This window comes from Condylostylus longicornis, unplaced genomic scaffold, assembly GCF_029603195.1.
Source record: "Condylostylus longicornis isolate FDR11 unplaced genomic scaffold, ASM2960319v2 ptg000107l, whole genome shotgun sequence".
NCBI lineage: Eukaryota > Metazoa > Arthropoda > Insecta > Diptera > Dolichopodidae > Condylostylus > Condylostylus longicornis.
Genome location: NW_026578075.1, coordinates 4,339,670 through 4,358,926, shown reverse-complemented (window position 1 = coordinate 4,358,926; position 19,257 = coordinate 4,339,670). Strand labels below are relative to the sequence as shown.

General features: G+C 27.7%; 5 protein-coding genes across 5 annotated transcripts; 4 read left to right on the top strand and 1 right to left on the bottom strand.

Moving 5' to 3' along the window:
* The first annotated feature begins 979 nt into the window (after window positions 1-979).
* On the top strand, window positions 980-2,493 carry LOC129614372 (vesicle transport protein SEC20). Its single transcript, XM_055528947.1, has 2 exons — window positions 980-1,164; window positions 1,663-2,493. The coding sequence occupies exons 1-2, from the start codon at window positions 1,084-1,086 to the stop codon at window positions 2,269-2,271; spliced, it is 690 nt and encodes a 229-aa protein (XP_055384922.1). The 5' UTR covers window positions 980-1,083; the 3' UTR covers window positions 2,272-2,493.
* Window positions 2,494-3,382: 889 nt separating this feature from the next.
* On the top strand, window positions 3,383-5,699 carry LOC129614422 (uncharacterized). The gene is made up of 6 exons (XM_055529011.1): window positions 3,383-3,438; window positions 3,714-4,332; window positions 4,398-4,630; window positions 4,687-4,807; window positions 4,906-5,080; window positions 5,203-5,699. The coding sequence occupies exons 1-6, from the start codon at window positions 3,383-3,385 to the stop codon at window positions 5,697-5,699; spliced, it is 1,701 nt and encodes a 566-aa protein (XP_055384986.1).
* A 504-nt stretch (window positions 5,700-6,203) lies between these two features.
* On the bottom strand, window positions 6,204-11,430 carry LOC129614274 (phosphoinositide 3-kinase regulatory subunit 4). Its single transcript, XM_055528803.1, has 16 exons — window positions 11,240-11,430; window positions 10,923-11,103; window positions 10,696-10,866; window positions 10,485-10,636; window positions 10,254-10,397; window positions 9,630-10,200; window positions 9,383-9,575; window positions 9,107-9,325; window positions 8,902-9,050; window positions 8,496-8,830; window positions 8,317-8,431; window positions 7,840-8,266; window positions 7,323-7,782; window positions 6,815-7,253; window positions 6,573-6,748; window positions 6,204-6,515 (listed from the first exon to the last, which is right to left on the bottom strand). Exons 1-16 carry the CDS (start codon window positions 11,335-11,337, stop codon window positions 6,290-6,292), a joined length of 4,056 nt encoding a protein of 1,351 aa, XP_055384778.1. The 5' UTR covers window positions 11,338-11,430; the 3' UTR covers window positions 6,204-6,289.
* A 1,666-nt stretch (window positions 11,431-13,096) lies between these two features.
* Window positions 13,097-13,823, top strand: LOC129614392 (uncharacterized). The gene is made up of 2 exons (XM_055528968.1): window positions 13,097-13,358; window positions 13,420-13,823. The coding sequence occupies exons 1-2, from the start codon at window positions 13,296-13,298 to the stop codon at window positions 13,726-13,728; spliced, it is 372 nt and encodes a 123-aa protein (XP_055384943.1). The 5' UTR covers window positions 13,097-13,295; the 3' UTR covers window positions 13,729-13,823.
* Window positions 13,824-16,987: 3,164 nt separating this feature from the next.
* Window positions 16,988-18,629, top strand: LOC129614420 (phospholipase B1, membrane-associated-like). The gene is made up of 4 exons (XM_055529010.1): window positions 16,988-17,191; window positions 17,427-18,236; window positions 18,298-18,427; window positions 18,499-18,629. The coding sequence occupies exons 1-4, from the start codon at window positions 16,988-16,990 to the stop codon at window positions 18,627-18,629; spliced, it is 1,275 nt and encodes a 424-aa protein (XP_055384985.1).
* The last annotated feature ends 628 nt before the right edge of the window (window positions 18,630-19,257 follow it).

Sequence of the window (19,257 nt, the reverse complement as noted above, 5' to 3'; positions counted from 1 at the left end):
TAATTTTAGCTAAGAGCTAAACTAGAATAGTTTTGCATTATTAAGTAAAAATTTATAAATAAAATATTTTATGTTTTATATTATGTACATAGAGTGTTAAACGCTTTGCATTATATCTACATAACTAGATGTGTTTGTTCACATACACGTTATTTTATGTGTAAATATATGCACATTATTTTAGTTGTAAATTTACACTATTCAAAAATTCAGAATGAAAGTGTAACATCCCTACTCTATATTTCTTTTAAAAGTTCATAAACATATGTAATGATTACTATATTGCTTTTATTAACAAATTTATTAATTAATTAAAAATGTAAATTAAAATTTTGAAATTTGTCCTTCGTAATTTTCTGATTTTTCATTCTTCCTTTGAAAATTTTTTTCTGCAAATAATTTTTTTTTCAATCGGCAAGCTTGACAAAGAACAGTGTTATCGTGTAAACCATATATACATAACAGTGTATGTATGTAATAAGATTTGAGAAAGCTATGAATGTACGATTTTGTGTAAATTTTACAATTAATTTTGACAATACTACTGTTAGGTGCTTTCTTTGTTGCAAAAAAATTAACTCCCAATTACAGCTTGGGGTATAAACACTATGGAATTAAGTCATTAACGTCAATGAAGTGAGCTACAAATGTCATTTTTTGGACTAACTATGACGGGGTTAAGGTACCTTAAAGCGCAATAGGAATGACATAGAGATAGAAGTATCAATATAAATGTCAAAAACTGAACGGTTTCAATCTTTTTTAAAGCAATGGGCACTGAGAAAACAAGCTACAAACGTCAAAACGTTTTTAACTTTTATAGCTAAAATTAATTAGCTAATTAAAACTATTGACTTTTCTGAGAAAAGCTTTTTTCATTTTAAAATCCACATTCTCTCAAACTCTTTTGACAACAAAAAAGTGACATTAAAAAAAAAAAAAAAAAGAAAAAAATTATGTTTATATTTTAAGCAAAAGATGCGTCAAAAACTCGAAAGGATTTTCTCGATTGTGATGAAATGTAATTTTAAATATTACCTTACTTTTGTAAATAAATGAATAAAATAAAAAATTAACGAAAAAATGAATGGCCAAAATTTTACATTGTCATCAATAAAGCAGGATATAATTGATAGTAATTTAAATGCTAAAGCAATTATTCAAGTAAGTTACCCAAGAAAAAATTTCAATACATATTCATATTTAGTGCACGTCAACATAAATATTTAAAAACTTCCTTGCAAATTTAAATAAAGAAAATCTTAATTGAAAATTTATACACATTTTCTTAGAAGTTTATTATAAAGAATGATTGAAAAAATAATAAGTTTGTACGCATTTTGTCCAGTCCATAATGTAGCTTTTCTGGTTGTATAGAAGTACATAGGTTTGTAGCTATGCACTTCGATAAACATTTACAATTAGTCAAAGTTCAAATTCTATGAACTCGGTTTCACTTTCTCAAATTAATAAAACTGAGGAATTTAAAAGACAATGTTATGTATATAAAAAAGGAAAAATTTTAAATTGTTGAAACACTAGATGACCAGAATTTTCATTGCTCATTTTATTACTTCTTTTATTTGCATTTTTGATAACTTCTTTTTAGTTAAGTATCATAATTTCATGACGCTACTTAACTAATTAATTGTTTTTTTTAAGGATATAAATTCTTTCCGTGGGACTCTTCCTGAATTAGAAGCTTTGAACGAAGCTGGAAGATTAAAACTTTCAGCGTTACGAAAATGTATAGAACGCCTGGATGATGTTTCTAAGGACGAAGGCAGTGCAGAATTGTCCAAGGAAGTTGATTTGCATCGAGAACAGTTCTCAAAAACTTTACAGGCCTTTCGCAAGGCAAATGTAGCAGCAATGATGGAAATAAAAAAAGCAAGTAGAGAAGAATTATTTTCATTGACCGGCAATTCTGAATTACGTCAACGTACTGAAATGGGTACTGGAAGTCAGCATAATCGTTTAGGTCTCGTTGCCCAACAAGACAATGTTACTGAGAAAATGCTATCGATAACACGTCATCTATCGGAAACTACACAAAAATCTGCTGCTACTTTAGACACATTGGTGTTATCTTCACAGACGGTAGAGGGAACAAGGAGTGAACTGCATAGTACTGCAGGAGCCATATCAAAATCAGGAAAACTTTTAAAGAAGTATGGTAGACGAGAGTGCACTGACAAGATTCTTTTATTGTTTGCCTTTATTTTCTTTTTGTTTGTGGTTTTTTACATTATGCAAAAGAGACTGTTTTAGTTTTAAGACAACGCTATAATGTTATATGAAAGCTATATTCTTAAAGAAATTGCATTTTTCCAAAAAAAAAAAAAAATGTAGCAATACAAAACGCTAGAAAATTGGAAAAAAATATGAATCAATTATATTCCCACATAATATTTCAACAATTGCAACTTTTGCTTCGTAATTTATTAGTAAATTTAAATGAATTAATCGAAATTAAAACTTAATGATTGTAATTCCAATTTATTTTTAATCTTAATAACTAGGTAGAAAATATAAAATGTTTTAATTACTATTTAAATTTTTATTTTATTTTTTAAAACGGTTTCTGTGATATAAGAACTTTATATTATTTTATATTCTTTATCAATAGTAATTACAATAATCCACAATTATGTACATATGTACACATAACACTTCTGATTGTGTGAGTTGCTTAAAATAAAGTCGAGGTAATGTACCGCCCTACCTTGTTTTAGCTTTTTCTAAACGTTTTAAAATACTTTTCTACAAAAAATTAACAAAATGCGGGATATTTAAAAATTTCAAATTGTATGGGTGAATATTAATATTTACTATGAGTGAATACTAGTATTTACTATTAACTAACTTTACAAATCTTGAAAAAACTTTAAACATGGAGAAACTGATGACGTCATCACCTTCTCCCATTTTTGTTCAAAATACCAGACCAAACGCTTGGCATAAAAAATCATTATAGGTCTTTCAAGTTTTATAAAGATTTAAAAACTATGTATGTACAATATAAATATGAGCAAAGTCTTTAGCGTACGCTACTTGGGCGATGTACGGTTAAAAAGGATTATCTAAAACGCGAACGCCAGTTGGGCTAGTAGATAAACCTTTTTAATTTGTTTGGCGCATCAAGAATATCATATTATAAATCACTTAGCCACTGGGTCTCTAGTAGCGTCAGTGAAAAGGTTTAAAATATAAAAAAAAATAAATTTTATAGAAATTAAAAAAAAATTCTTTAAACATGAACACATAACAAAAACAAATTCTATTTTCCATCAAAAAGAAATTGCACACAATCACATTGTGTATCGCAGTCAGATAAATAAGTCACAGATGGTTCTGTTTTTTTTTCAATCAATCGAGTGCCATGAAAATTTCCCCATCAAACTTTTGTCAAACAAATCCGCCAGCAATGTTTCAAGTGTAAATATACCCCAATAATGACAGCGACTCGGTGTCTCTTCAGTTAAATTGAAGTTTGAAGATTTTGGTTCGTTGTTAAAAAATACGTTACGTTTCAAATACAATGTACACACATATTTTTATAATGCACGTTTAAAATTAATCAGTCTGTTTAATGTTTAAAAAATGTTTGCAAATGGAAGTTTTTTGAAAAATCATAATAAAAATAATTTGAAAGCTATTATTGGTACTAAGGAACATGTTTTTGGAACATATCCCACAACTTTTAAAAGTAGCAATGATACAACAAAACATTTCGAATCTTTGCAAGTAAATGGACGAAAAATTTTTAACTTAGCAGAAAAATGGGATGGTCCTCCACCTTCTAACGCTTGTGAACTGTTCATAAAACGAATACCAAAACATTTTAATGAAAATTTCCTTTTGCCACATTTTCAACGGTTCGGAAAAATTTATGAGTTTCGGTTAATGATGGATTTTAATGAATTCAATCGTGGCTATGGATTTGTTAAGTATGCTAATGAAGAAGATGCAGCCAAAGCATTAGAAGTCATGAATCATTTTCTTATTCAACCGCACAAAACACTTGAAGTGCAGCGCTCACTTGATAAGTGTCGCTTATTTGTTTCAAATATACCAAAAGAACTTTCTGAACAAGAACTTGAATATGAATTTCGACAGATGTTTCCGAAAATTGAACGGGTCATAACACATAAACGTATAAGTGATATGAATCAAAATCGAGGTTTCTTGTTTTTAGATTTTCCGAATCATGAAGAAGCATTGATTGTAAAAAAGCAAACTACTCCAGGCCGTCTTCGAAAATGGGGTAGAGACCTAAAAATTGTATGGGCAAATCCTGAACATGTAACAAATCCGGAGCTACTCGAAAATGTAAAATTTTTATTTTTGATATACAAACGTATGTATAAAAATTAAAAACGAATTTTGTATTTTAGATTAAAAGTTTATTTATACGGAACGTTGATTTATCTGTTAAAAACAATGAACTTTACGCGGTTTTAATGTTGTATGTTAAAAGAACAGAAATTGTAAAAATATCCAGAGTTAGGGAATTTGCTTTTATAGAGTTTACATCCAGAGATGCAGCGGAAAAAATTTTACATCATGTTAATGGTCAATTGTTAAAAGGATATTCCCTTGTTGTTGAATGGGCTTTGCCATCAAATTCGTAAGTTTTTATTTATTCATATTCTATAAATTATCTAATAGAATTTTCGATTAAAGAAAATTAAAAAGTCACGATTTCGATGCAGTTTTAAGACTTAAATGCATTTCCAACTATTGGAGTATTCCAATTATCATTTTTGGCAGAGCCTTCACAAGCCATTTTCTTCAGTATGTTGCTGTAAGTATTTCAATTTGCAAGTTGTGGTCGGTTCTATGATACGACGATCAAGAAGAAAGCTTTAAATCAAATTTTTGATTTACAAAATACTTTTACAGATAATAATAAAGGAAAAAAACATTAGTCGTGTGTTTTTTATGGAAATAAATACAAAAGAGCTGACGGATATACAATCTAGAGCATGCGAAGTTGTTGTAGGTTTGATCGAAAAAGCGGGAGAACTTCCAAAATGCAATTTTGTTTTAAAAGTCTATAGTGACTCAGCATACATTGGTATGAAATACATTTTTTATTATTTTTAAAGAATAATGGGTAACAAGTTACGTACATAAATTTTGTGAAGCAAAATGTTTTGAAGTAGAAAATATTGCAATTCTTGTTTTTATTTATTTCAGTTGGTTTTATAACAAACTTGGAAAAGGTGCTATTTGTCAAGGCATACAACATACTTACTGACTTATTTTTGTATTGGAATGAAATAAAAGATTTGAGCGTGGCAGCGAATAATTTGTGTTACCATGATGAGAATCAAATAATTTCTCTGTACAATACAACACTTTCGTATGAACGGATATTGCCAATATCGTTATCACTACAGAATCGAATATTCGGCTGTATTGATCCGCTTTATAGGAAGAAACCTCCTTTAAGGCACAATTTAAATAATGTCCAAATTATTTTATGTTTAATCCACATTACAAGTCGCAACAATACTGTATTTCCTTACGAAGACGTTTTGTATAATTTTATAGACACAGGGGACGAAAATAAAAATGTTTCGATTCAATATAGTGGAATTAGTTTATTACCGCAAAACTTAATTGAAACTCAGAAAGATGAAATTATTAAATTTGTAATATTTTCCCCAACAGCAGAAAAATTGTATAATTAAAATTGATTATTAAAAAATTGTTAATATAATTTTTGTTCAAAAATGTAAAATGTACATGTAAGTATAAAAAGTTTCGTATAGTTATTTTTTCACTATTTTGAGTTTGGTAATTGAATTGTATTGTAATTTACAAAGCATTAAAAAAATTTGCTTATGTTTGATATTGAAAATAACGAATCGTATTTTGATATTATGAAAGATTATAAATAAAATTTTGTACTACAAATAAAAATTAAGAAATAGTTCATTTCAAAATTTTGCTGAAAATTTCTTTAAAAAATTCAAAACTTCTGCAAATATTCTTGACCTATTGATTATTCTTTAATATTGTTTGTTTTAAATTTAAAAATCTTTGAAAATTTCGGTATACTGTTAAAAGATTTAATTAAAATTATTTAAAAAAATATATTTTTTTGTTTCACGGGATGGTTTCGTTACTTAAAGTTAAGATCGTTTTACCTATAAGAAATTAAAAATTTGTAAATTTAAAAAAAAACCAAGACATTTTTTTAAATTTAATTAATTAATTTAATATGCGAGTAGACATACATATGTATATATGATAACTAAAAAAGAATCACAGATTAGGTTTATTTCCATATTTTTATAACTCCATCGCGGGAAGAAGAAACGATTAAATTTTGATGTTTTTCTGTTTTGCACATTAATAAATCAGTAATGCCATCGTTATGACTTGATGTTGGCATTTCGGGTCCACATCTTGGTTGTTCTTCAGAATTTCTAGTTGCTAATTCGGAATTGCCCAAACGTATAATTTTTTCTTGTATCACCCTACTACCATCAATTAAACCCGTACTGTAATAATTTTTCAAAATTAAATTCAAGGAAATTAGTTTTGTAAAAAGTTTTTACTCATAAACAAAAGATATATCTGTCATTTGGTCCTTGGAAGAGGGAACAATCAATGAAGAGTTTTCGGGGGAAACCAGGTCCCAGTACCGTATTCTTTGATCTGAGCTACCCGTTAAAATGAACGGACATTCATCTACCACACCTGTTAAAATTCCACAACTTGTTGATGGATTATTCTACAACAAAATACAAAAAATTTTAAATAAAAAAACTTTATTATCAAATTTTTATTTGAAACTTACCATACTAGTGTTTGAAAGAACTGGAGCAGCACTCGCCCATAAAACAGTTTGCCTGTGGCCGGTTTCAATATTCCAAATTGAAACCTCATTATTCGATTGTGAAGCTGATATTAGACATGAGGGTTCTGTTGGATGGCAAGTAATTTTTCTTATCCAAGAATCGGAAGGATGCCGTATTTCTGCTATAGGTAAGCGAAATCTCAAGTCCCAACATATATGTTTCCCCCCACTTGTACCAGCAGCTAACCAGGACCCGCTAGGATCTGCGCAAATTGTTGTAATAACTCCATGTTTCAATTCATTTTGAAGTTTCCACACACTGTCTTGCATTCTCATATCCCAAGCTATTATATTTCCATACAATGTGGCGAACACAATCAAACTAGAGCAATTTTGTTCAAAAGGTTGCATGTCAACAATCGAGCCTTCGTCATGTCCACTATAACGTTTATTAAATATCATTTGGAATAGCTTGATCTTGAATTTTTTTTTTATTTTTTTTACTTACTTTTTGTTTTCGTCTAAATAGATAGCTGTTTGTAAAGCCATTTTAGATGAATTTCTATCTATTCGTAAAATTACAAGACTTGAATCTTTTCCACCCACTGCAAGGGATTGTCCACCATCACATGGTGCTATTGAATATACGGGTGTTTTTGCTAAATACATTTGTCTTGATTTATTGATTGTTTGATTTCCATTTAATTTGTTGCAATCCCAGAGTCGCACAGTACCATCAATACTTCCACTAGCAAATAAAGTTCCAGGCTTCAATGCAACTATTTTGGTAACAGAGGCGCTATGTTCATGTAAATGAGCAACCAAGCTTCCATTCATACGCCAACCTGATGGAATTGGAGAACAAAATCTAGGAGTGTCATATTCTTGATTTGATGCTAAAGCTGAGTATCGGGATTTAAATTTAGTCTTTAATTTATCCAGTTGTTGGCGGCATTCTGAAGAATGTTCTAAATTCAAACAAAACTAAACGTTAATTTAGTCGAAAAACTAAAAAATTGTGTTACCTTGCCAAAAATTTCTTTCCGGTAAACTATATTCGAATAGTGCAGAATTGGGGGTTATAACACATTGATTAGGTGGAGCTGCTTGATTGTTCAAATAAATAGATTCATGAGATAGTGACGGAGGTATACTTGCCCGATGCTCGTCAATGTGTTGCCAGTTAAGGTTTGTATGAGGAGCAATATTATCATTCCCACTATCGGGAACTCTAAGTTTGCGTGCAATACCGTCGTTCTGCAACCATTTTTCGCCGCGCAAAGGAAATTCATGGCAATTTATATTTTTCCGACGTAAATTTATTTGGCCATTTTTTGCATGTTTTGATTCAATATTTTTATATTTATTTAGTTTTATTAAAAATGTTTGCATAGATAATAGTTGAAGTTCTACAAATTCTGTAAGGCCTTCGGAGCTCAAGCGTCGAAAAAGCTTAAAATATAATAGTTTAATAACACAAAAATTTATGTTCTAATTCTCACGTTTTTTATTGCTGTATTCATTTCACCGTATTCTGGTGTGCTGCCAGATGGAATTTGGTTTCGGATATCTTTCCTTTCTTCCAACACTTTGAAAAGGGTATTTATATCGTTAAATCTTAAAATCAGAAAAGTTTAATAAAAAATGGTTATCATGTATTTAAAATGATCAATGTATGTACTTTACAACACTATCAAAAATTCTTCTAGGTACAGCAGGATTGAGACAATCCAAAATTATTTCGGGCTTTTCAACTTGAATTAGCGGAGTTTTTATAAAATTTGTTATTACAGGCATTATTCTGCATTGAACATCAATTGAAGATAACTTCCGGGCAGTGGTTGAAATTAATCCACACATCTCATGCCGTATCCACAAATTTGGATGGTTTAAATAGCAGGCGCTTTCTGAAATAAACTCTATTATGGCATGCTTTTGTAGGTGACCCATATCAATCAAAGCTGTTGTGGTTCTTATTGCTTTCGCAATTACAAATTCTTCACTGTCTGTTAAGCCCTTTAATTAAAAAAAAAAATTGAAGTAAGATTATTGAATAAAAACTTTTAATATAATAATAAGTATAATACTTGTTGAAGAAGTGGAATAATTATGTCCGATGATTGCCATCCTACATATCCAACTACTCCAACAATACTTTCGAAAAAGGATCCACGCAAATGTTTATCTTCTTTGTCATTAAGAAATGTAATGATGTGTGATAATATGACATCGTTTGCTGCCATATTTATGAGGTTTTTAATATTTCCTTTTTCTTATTTCAAAAACATATACCTTTCTGTTTGCCAAAAAATGCACACAAATCACAAATTCCTGATTCTATTAAAGTTTGTTTAACAACGGACTGCTGGTCAGTTAATAAACTTAGAACTGTTTGTTGGATAATTTCGTGCAAAGCATTAAGTTCGGCTTCATATCGTTGTGTTGATAAGTCGTTAGGAGCATTTCTTTGTGTTTCTTCTAAGAAATAAACAGCTGTCTTTGCCAATTTCGCTGTAGTCAAAAATTTATGTGAGTTTTCCAAATTTCAAAGAAAATTTTTACATTTACCTATATTTCTGGCATACGAAACTCTCACAATAGTAGAAGGATCCGCAGATAACGATGCAATAGCGGGTAATATATACTCTGGAAAAATATTAGCATCACTTCTTGGTATATCTTTTACCATGCTCAAACAATTTGTCAAAGTATCCACCGCTTGCGCTTGAACTAATGATGAAGAATCTTGTGCTAAGTGAAGCTGTACAAAATAGGACATGAAAGTGTAAATTTAACAAGTAGTTTAAATTCTTACAATATACGGCAAAATTCTATCTAAAATAGTTTCTGAAATTGTGAACTCTGATAATTTTTGCAGTATCTCAAGACAACAAATTTTAGTGTGACAATGATTAAGACCTCTTATGCACGATGTTACAACTGTTATGATTAATATCAAGCCATCATGTTCAGGAATACAATAACAAGTTTCCTGTGCATTTTTATTATTTTTAATTGATTCTCTTTTTAGTTTTGATTGATTAGTTAAAACTTGAACGCAATGATCAATATCAGAGTAAAGCCGTAATATTTTATCGTCTGCTGACATTATTGGAAGTGAAGAAAACATTTGCAAATAAGACTGCAAAAAGGAGTAAAAGTATTCTGGAAATAAATTTCCTCTTTCTTGATCTAAGTAAACTTCCGCACTTCTTCGTTCTTTTGGATTTAAATGTAACATTGAAGACAGCAGACTTCGCAGATTTTCATTTTCGATTCTTTGAAGATGTTTTTTTACTAAATCCTTTTCACCTTTACTGTAAGCTAACAACTGAGAAAATTCAAATGGTGCAGTTCCCTCTGTCCAAAGTTCCAGAAGGGCACATCTAAAAAATTTTTTAATTTTGTAATAGTTTACCTGTTGAATATTTTAAATTACCCCGCCGAAAAAATATCCATTTCTGGTAGTAAAGCTCCTGAATGATAAGGACCAGTTCTAACTAGTGAACCAGATGGTAATAGTATTGAATCAGTTACCAGTGGCATATCTTTGTCTTGTGCAACATCTATAGTTTTTACAAATCTAGATAAAATATAAAGCTTTACATTAATTAAAAATTAAAAACTATATAAAAATTTATTGCTTAAATTATTTTATAAATAAAAATACCTTTCTGGTGCTATGTAACAAGTTCTTCTCCGACTAGTGTCAAAAAAATAAGTGTAATCTGCCGGATTGTCTTCAGGCAGATAAGTTGGCTTAAAGGATGCAAAGTCGGAAAGCAATATCCAATTCCAAGATGTTATCAATATGTTTTCTAACTAAAAATAATAATTTTTAAACAAAAAAATTTTAATAACTAAATAGGTATTTTCGTTACTTTTATATCACCGTGACATATTTTCTGTTTATGACATTGATTTAGAGCACAAAGAATTTGGAAAGTAATCCACTTTTTTTCCAATATTGATAAAAAAGGTCTTGTTGAAACTCTGTCGTATAAGCTATGTTTTACATATTCTCTCATAATGTATCCTGCTTTATCTGTTAACTGAACGTAAATATTATTAGCAATCTAAAAGTTCATACATATTTTAATTTAGTTACCTCGATTCTTTGAAAAGGTAAGCAATTCACAGCATTAGCAAGAGTTTTTTTTATTAGCTCTATTCGTTTTTTATGCTGTTCCAGTGGAAGAGAAGGATCATGAATGACAAAAACTTTTACAACTGCCAACCCTTCAGAACATTTTGCTCTTGCTACTTTAAAAAACCTAGTGCTTCCCATACTGCGAATTGCAAAAAAAGCAAATATGTTATTGTACAAAGGATTTAACTACATAGTGTGGGAACAATCTTTATTTAAATTGCAATCTAATCTAAATATGTATGTATATGCATATGTATATAGCATGTATCACCTACCTAGAATCAAATAATAGTTCATTTCCAAAAGTCCCTGGAAAATAATGTTCTACTGGATATATTTCTGGAGGCGCAATGCCAACTAGCTGGTTTCCCATTTTAGATTATTTTTTTAAACACGAAAAAAATTTTTTATAACTTTTTGAACTATGCTGGAAAAACAATACAAAAATACAACATAATAATGTCAATATTAAATTTTGCTTGTTTGTTTATTTAACAATTAAATGTCAAATTTTTGACATTTAATTTGAACTGAAATCTGTGCTGCAAACCATTTATATTTGACTTTGACTCAGTGGTGTCAAATTTAAATTGTTTTGAAATAATTTTATTTCTTTTTATTTTTTCCCAGTTTTTTTTAAATTTTTCTGCATATTTCTATTTTATATTAATTTTATAGAAAAACATTTTATTGAATACTATATACCAAAACATATAACATTCTATGTAATATTAATGCTTTTTTGTATATATGTATATAGAACATAAAAAATTTAGATTTTTCTCTTGACTAGTACTTTTTAAAACAATAGCAATGACACACCTTTCAGTTCTGGCTTTTAGAACGACCGAATTGTATTTTTGAGTTCTTTCATAAATTCAGGAGGAAAATTTGAAGGAAATTATATGGAACAGGATACAAGACTCGATACAAGACAGAATTAAGGCAGGAATCTGATGTTACTTTGCAAATAAGAAATTAATTCAATCAAAATTGCTATCGCGACAAGTTAAAATTCTAATTTACAAAACAATTATTCGTCCGGTAGTAACTTATGTCTGCGAAGCATGGACCCTGAATCAAATAGATAAAAATAATTTAAGAATATTTGAAAGAAAGATGTTAAGAAAAATATTTAGGCCCATAATTCTAGAAAACAGCGAATATAGGAAAAGAATAAATGATGAACTTAACGAATTAAAGAGGATATAATAAGGTTTAGTAAGCCGCAGCGTTTAAAGTAGGCAGGCCAAGTAATTCGAATGGACGAACATAGAATTTGGCTTTGTGGCCAAATTCTGCGAGCAACATCTATTTTAAATAGACACAGAAGACCCAGAAGGTGATGGGAACAAAATATTGAAAATGATACCGCAAAACTAACAATCATAAAGTGGAAAACAACAGCAAAGGATCGTGATAGTTGGAGGTAGATCGTAAAGAAGGTCAAAGTTTACCTCGAATTATAGAGCCAAAAGAAGAAGAAGTTATGGAACAGGAAAGTTTTTAACATACACGCAAGCTTAAGGAGTACATATGTATGTACGTATTTCTGCAAATTACAACGATGTTATAAAAATTCAATGAGTCAGATTCTTTCACAATCAAAGTTTATTATTATTTCTTTTTAAAGTACCTACCTACATAAAGAAGCCATTATTGCAAGCTATAAACTGTATATTTTAACAAATTTAGTAATCATGCTAATTTAGAAATTAAATTTAACAAAAATTTCGTCCTAATGGTTAATGAATTTTCGAATTGCAGTAATTTTTTACAGTATATATTTGAAGAACATTTAAGTAAAAGTTCTATATTTTTATTTATGTAAACACCTGGAACCTCATTTCGTAATTTACTTTTAACATAATTTTAAAAGATAACATAATGTTATAACAAAATGTTGAAATATTTACTTTATATACTTACATAGTATGTAGGAATGTTTAAGTAATTTTTTTTTTTGTAGTAGTTCTTGTAGATATGAACAAGTGTATTTTAACATAATAATATTTTTCCTCATTTAATTTCAAATTATTTTTACACGTTTAATGATATTTTTGTTCTCGATCAGCATTTTTTGGTTAATTTAATGAAAATGTGTTTGTATTCAAATGTAATTTTAAACGAAAATTATAAATGCATTTGCAAATTTTTTTTTTGATTGCAACTAAATATGCAAGCGCACATACCAGTATTAATTACAAAATTAAAGAAAAGAGCAAAAAATATATGGAAAAAAATCTTTAAAAAGACCACAATTTTATTCAGTGTTTAGTATCCTATTGGAGAATTACTTGCATATTAATTATTCATTTGAAGAGTGAAACAATGGGAAAATTGAACGCTACCTTTTGTGTTTTTTTAATTGTTGCCGTTTCTACAGTCCTTTCGGTAAATATATAAATATTTTTCTAGAAATTTTAAGTATTTATAATTTTAAATAATTTTCAAGGCAAACAATAGAAACAATAAAATAGAATTGGATATGTTTTCGAGACCATTTTATGAAAAAGTTGAAAATCGTTTAAATACTGCAGCTCTTACACCAGAACAAAAAGAAAACGCAAAAGAAATCCTCCGTAAAACTAAAGAAAATTTATATCAGTGTGAGCAATCATATAAACCTGATCTTGAGAATAATACAAATTTTAGAGCTTGTGCAGGAAGATCTATTGGTTTAGCAATGTCTCAATTCGGATATCTTGAAATGATAAGTAGACCTAATTTCAGAGAAAATAAAAGAAATAATCATCATGAATAAAATTTAACAAAATTGTAATAAGTATGTATGTAAAAGAACAACTCTTAACAAAGTATAAATATAAAGTAAGCATTCAAAATATATTATTAATTTAATTTGGCTTTATTTTAGTGATTAATATTTAAAAAAAGGTTATTTTGAAAAAGAATCTGGAATACTAGAAGTGTAGAGAAAGATATTTAAGAAAAAAATGCAGAAAATTCTATTATCGTAAAATTTTAAAACTATTCTTATAAATGAAAAATTCTACTTTGAAATGCATTTTTGTGTTCTTCATGAATTATGAAGCTCTGTTATTTCCATCATCAGTGAGGCTACAAATTTAAATAAATTTTAAATGCACTAATTTTGATTTCTAGAAGAGCAGTAATAATTAATATGTAATTACTTAGAAATGAACTGAAAACATTGTTGTGATTCACTGTTTCATATTCGTTTCTATTGGATCATCAAATTTTTTCGGATTTCTGAAAATCTAAAAAACTGATGTATTTAAATGAATAACACGTCCCAATTTATACTTAACAGAAAAACAAGTTTTTGGTAGAAATGTGGTTTATAAAAGCATTTCAAACATTAAGAAAAATCAACATATTTTATTTAGAAAGTAAACATAATATGTAAGCTAATAAGCAATTTATTTCAAGCTGAAACCAGAATCTTGAACTCAGAATCTAGAATCTGGAATCAAAATTTTTATAGTAGGTAGCACTGCACTAAAATCTCTCGGCTGGTCTAGCATGAATTAACACTCATAAAATAAAAATTTCAGGGTTAGAATTACGCCTAGTTGCCAAATCCTAAGCATGCTTACGTTAAATAAAAGATATTTGTTTGCCAGATTAGTTCTTTTTGTTTGTGTGTTTTATTATCCAGCTTATATTAACAGCTTCAATTAATTAATTCCCTTTTTTCTCCCTGTACTTAGAGTGAACTTTTACTATTCAAATTAAATCATCGTTTAAATGAATTGATTTAAATAGCATAGGTAGTTCATATTTTAACAAGCATTGCTCCCTTTAGTAATTAAGATGATCTGAATAATTTTTTTATGATTAAGGTTTAACCATTATTAAGTCTTAAATGAAAAAAATATTTAAATAACAGCAATTATTATCATCATATAATGTTGCATATATTTAGGAGGAATGTTGGAGTGATTATTTTAGTACAAGTTGCACAGATAATTTTAATGATAAATTTTAAATGATTTTCTGTTTGAAATGTAAGAATATACAAGATGTTTTGGCAACAAGTTAGGAGCCATATATTTCGGTTCCGGATAGAGGATCGAAAATGAGTAAAATTTTTGCTCGGAACATAATGTTAAATTGGAACCGTTTTCCAGCAAAATTTAGCTAAATTTTAACATACCGAATTTCGCTTATAGCTTCCGTTCCAGAAAAGATAGAAGCTTCAAAGTTTTTGAAAAGACTATTAGAAGGCTTCAAATAAAAAATCGCGCATTATTAGGTTTTACAGGATTTTTTTCGAAAATATGGACATATAGAAAATTTCAATTTTCTTTATTTTTTATTTTATTACTTTTTATTGCTCCGACAATTTCTCATGAAAGTTTTTGGAAACTTCCAAAATTCTCTTACAAAGCTCAATTTTTTCCAGCTGTTTAAGCTTTAATTTAATTTATTAGACATTTTAATGGTATAAGACTACTCATACAATCTCTATAAAACTGTTATTGTAGTACTGCTTTTATAAATCGATGAAGCTTATAGGATTAAAGAAATAAGTAACCGAACCGATCAATTTGTAGTATGTAAGGAAAAATAACTTGGAAAGAGGAAAGTAAAAGATAATTTATTCTAATATAATTAGAAAATCAACCTGCATAAGTTTATTAAAAATCGAGATTCGTTCACGTAAGTAATTTTATTTAAAACTTTGAAGAGCTACGTACAAAATTTATTTGATAAAAATTTCCCATGGAGCAATATTGTTTCTACTAATAAGATTTATTATATAATATTTTAATAGATACAATGTTAAAACTGTAATAATTTTAAACATTTTTAAACAACAATAATTTAAAAGAGTAATAATAATAATAAGTGTTTCATTTGGGATTTTAGACCGGAAGTAACATAGTGTTATGTTAAAGTTGAATTGATATAATCAACTTTTAATGCATCTAATGAATATTATATAAACCTTTGAGTATACTAAATTGTTACACACTAATATTGTATATAATTTAATGAATATTAAATGAAATTGAACTAAATTAAAAATATAGAGGCACATAGCTCTGAACATTATTTTTATATTGTATTTGGATTTATATTTTCATTTGTATATAAAAATAATTATTTACACAAATACGTATATACAACCATAACTATGTACACTAAAATTAAGAAATCTTATATAATAATTTTATTCTTAAAGTTTTTGCTTTTATAAAAGAATGTTGTTACCATATGACGATTTTTATAATGTTAACATAGACTAAAATTTTTGTCAAATTTTGTTTTCAAACTCTTAATAAACTGGAAATACAAGTGTAGGAAATACAATCTAAAACTAAATGTCTAAAACGTGTGGTATTAAGAAGAGTTTGAATTTGTAGGCAAAAATTTACAATAATTCCACTGATACCCAAACTGAAGAGTTTGTTGTATTTTAGAGGCAAAATATCATTATGCAACCTTTGTGTATTATACAATTTTTATTAACAAATTCCAGAAGGGCTTCTTTAATGAGAATTTTTAATTAAACACGTGAAAATATGAAATTTAAAATGTTCTATAATTGAATTTTATAATAAAAATTTACTAAAGGTGGCAATTTCGTTAAATGTTTTGTGAATGTGTATGTAGTAATTTTATTATATACATAATAAGATTTACAAGTATAAAGTTATTTTAATAAATCTTCAACAGTAATTAAAATTTAACTACCTTAACCTTTTCAAAATGTTTTGTACAATTTTTCCCTTCCAAGATTATTCCTATAAAATGATGCTCTAAAGATATATGTATATATGTAGATATAAATAGTAGTAGAGTCGAAAATTTTTTATTGGATAACGTTTGACCCTTAATTAGAAAATTTATTGTTGGAATTTTTTTCAAATTCCGTTGTTATATTTAAAAATATAAAGAAAAATTCTTAAATATTTTAATTTTTTTTTTTTACTTTAATGTTTTCGGCAGAGAAAATAATTTAGTCAAGTTCTAAAACTCGATTGAATTAGTAGCAAAAAATTGAAATTTCGTGATATTAAATAAAATATTTAAAAATGAAAATATTTCAACTAAGTTTACTCTTGATTGCTGTGTTGTCCGTTAATAGTCAATATAGTCAACCGCAAGTAAGAGGAAATACAGCTTTTAGAAGAATTTCTGATCAATTGGGTCGTCCTATATATAATTTTTTTCGAAGATGGTTTTGGATAGCAACCGGTAGTATACGAGATTTAGAAGAAGAAAACCGAAAGTTAGAGGTATTTCATTGTAGTACAGGAATAAGAATGGAAAAATGATCTAACTCGCATTTGAAATTTTATATATCTAGAACCTACAGTTTAATAAATTCTTATTCGCATATTAATATAAGAGAACTTAATATTTATGTAATTTATATTTTGTTTATTTAATTTTCGATCACCCTCTTGAAAGTATTCGGAAATTAAAATATCTTCAAATTTTAATATAAAATTTTTTTTTTTTCAAATTTAGATAACACAACATGCTTTAGAAAAAATCCGTCCAGAATATGTTGATAAATTTTTTTGTGATATAGATGGACCGGGAAAACGAAGTGATGCTGTTCCAACAAGAGTCCATCAATTACGACCAGGTGATATAGATATAATTGGAGCTATGGGTGATTCACTTTCATCAGCAAATGGTGGATATTCAACACAACCTTTGCATCTCGCTAATGAATTTCGTTCGATTGCATGGTCGGGTGGTGGTAAAGGAACATATTTTACACATGTTACCTTACCAAATATTTTAAAAATGTTCAATCCAAAATTATATGGTTATTCAACTGGTGATGGTTTAACAATTGATAAAAGTTCTAAATTTAATTTGGCTGAACCGATGACAATGTCACCTGATCTATTATTTCAAGCTAAAGTTTTAATTAATCGAATGAGAAATGATGGAAAAGTTGATTTTAAGAATCATTGGAAAATGATAACAATATTTATTGGAAATAATGATTTTTGTTCAGATTCATGTCATTATGAGAGTTATGAAAAATGGGTTGATTTACATGAAAAAGAATTAATAAAAACATTACGTTATTTAAGGGATCATGTACCAAGATTAATTGTCAATGTAGTAGGTTTACCTGATTATACGAATTTGTTTAAAATAACAAATTCTCCGATTAGATGTTATGTTATTTATAGAGCTGGATGTCATTGTTTATTTCAACCACATATGACAGTTGAAAAATTGGGTTATGTTAAAAGAGGTGTTGATTTATGGAATGAAAGAGACAAGAAGATTTCGAATATGGAAGAATTTCATACAAATGTAAATTGAAATTTAAATATTAATTTATTATATAGGTTGAAATTCATGTGAAAAATTTCAGGATTTTGCTGCTATTTATCAACCCTTTATGACAAATGTTACTTATTTTGTGAATGAGAAAGAAGGTATAGCCGATTTAAGGTATATGGCATTTGATTGTTTCCATTTTAGTCAATTGGGACATGCAATGGGTATAAAGAAATTCTGTTTAATTTCATTCTAAATGTGCTATTTATTTAATTTTCATTTTTTATTTTAAAAGCTGCTTTAGGACTATGGCAAAATTTAATGGAGCCTAAATCAAATAAATCAGATTATTGGAATCCTAATTTAAATAAAGTTTTCAAATTGAAGTGTCCCACCGAAGAATTCCCATATATAAGAGTTGATTAATAATAATTCAAGTGTAGTAAAAATTTTTTTTCTAAATTATTGTTTTGTTATTATTTGATATAGAGGATTAATTGTTGTTAATTATGGTTGTAATTCTAAAAGAAACATGGTTATTTAAAATTCTAACAGCTGTTTTAAAATTTTGTTTGTTAAAAGTAACAATCAAAATAATTTCTGTATAGCTATAATAATATTTTGTTTTAAATTTAAAAATTAATATTATGTTCAGTTACCAATTTTACCATTAATTTTATTTTACCAAAATTTGCAATTTAATTTTTATACAATACTCAAATATTTTAAAATTGTTTTTTAGCAATTATGTGTGTGCAATAAAATCCATTAATAATAGTTTTTTAAATAAATTAAAATAAAATTTTTAATAAATTGTTTTCTTGTTTTCCTGTTTTACCTTAATTTTTTTGTTTTGAATTTAACCACAAAATATTTGTTATATTCATTGTTAAAGTAAATATTTTGTTTTTTTGTAAATTTGTCAAAACATTATGTTTTCCCTCTTATTTAATTTGTGGTTTCATTAAATATTTTGGAAAGTACAAATATATGGACTAAAAATGTTGTATTTTGGATATAAAAATTAGAACCGACTAACTCTACTTAGTATAAA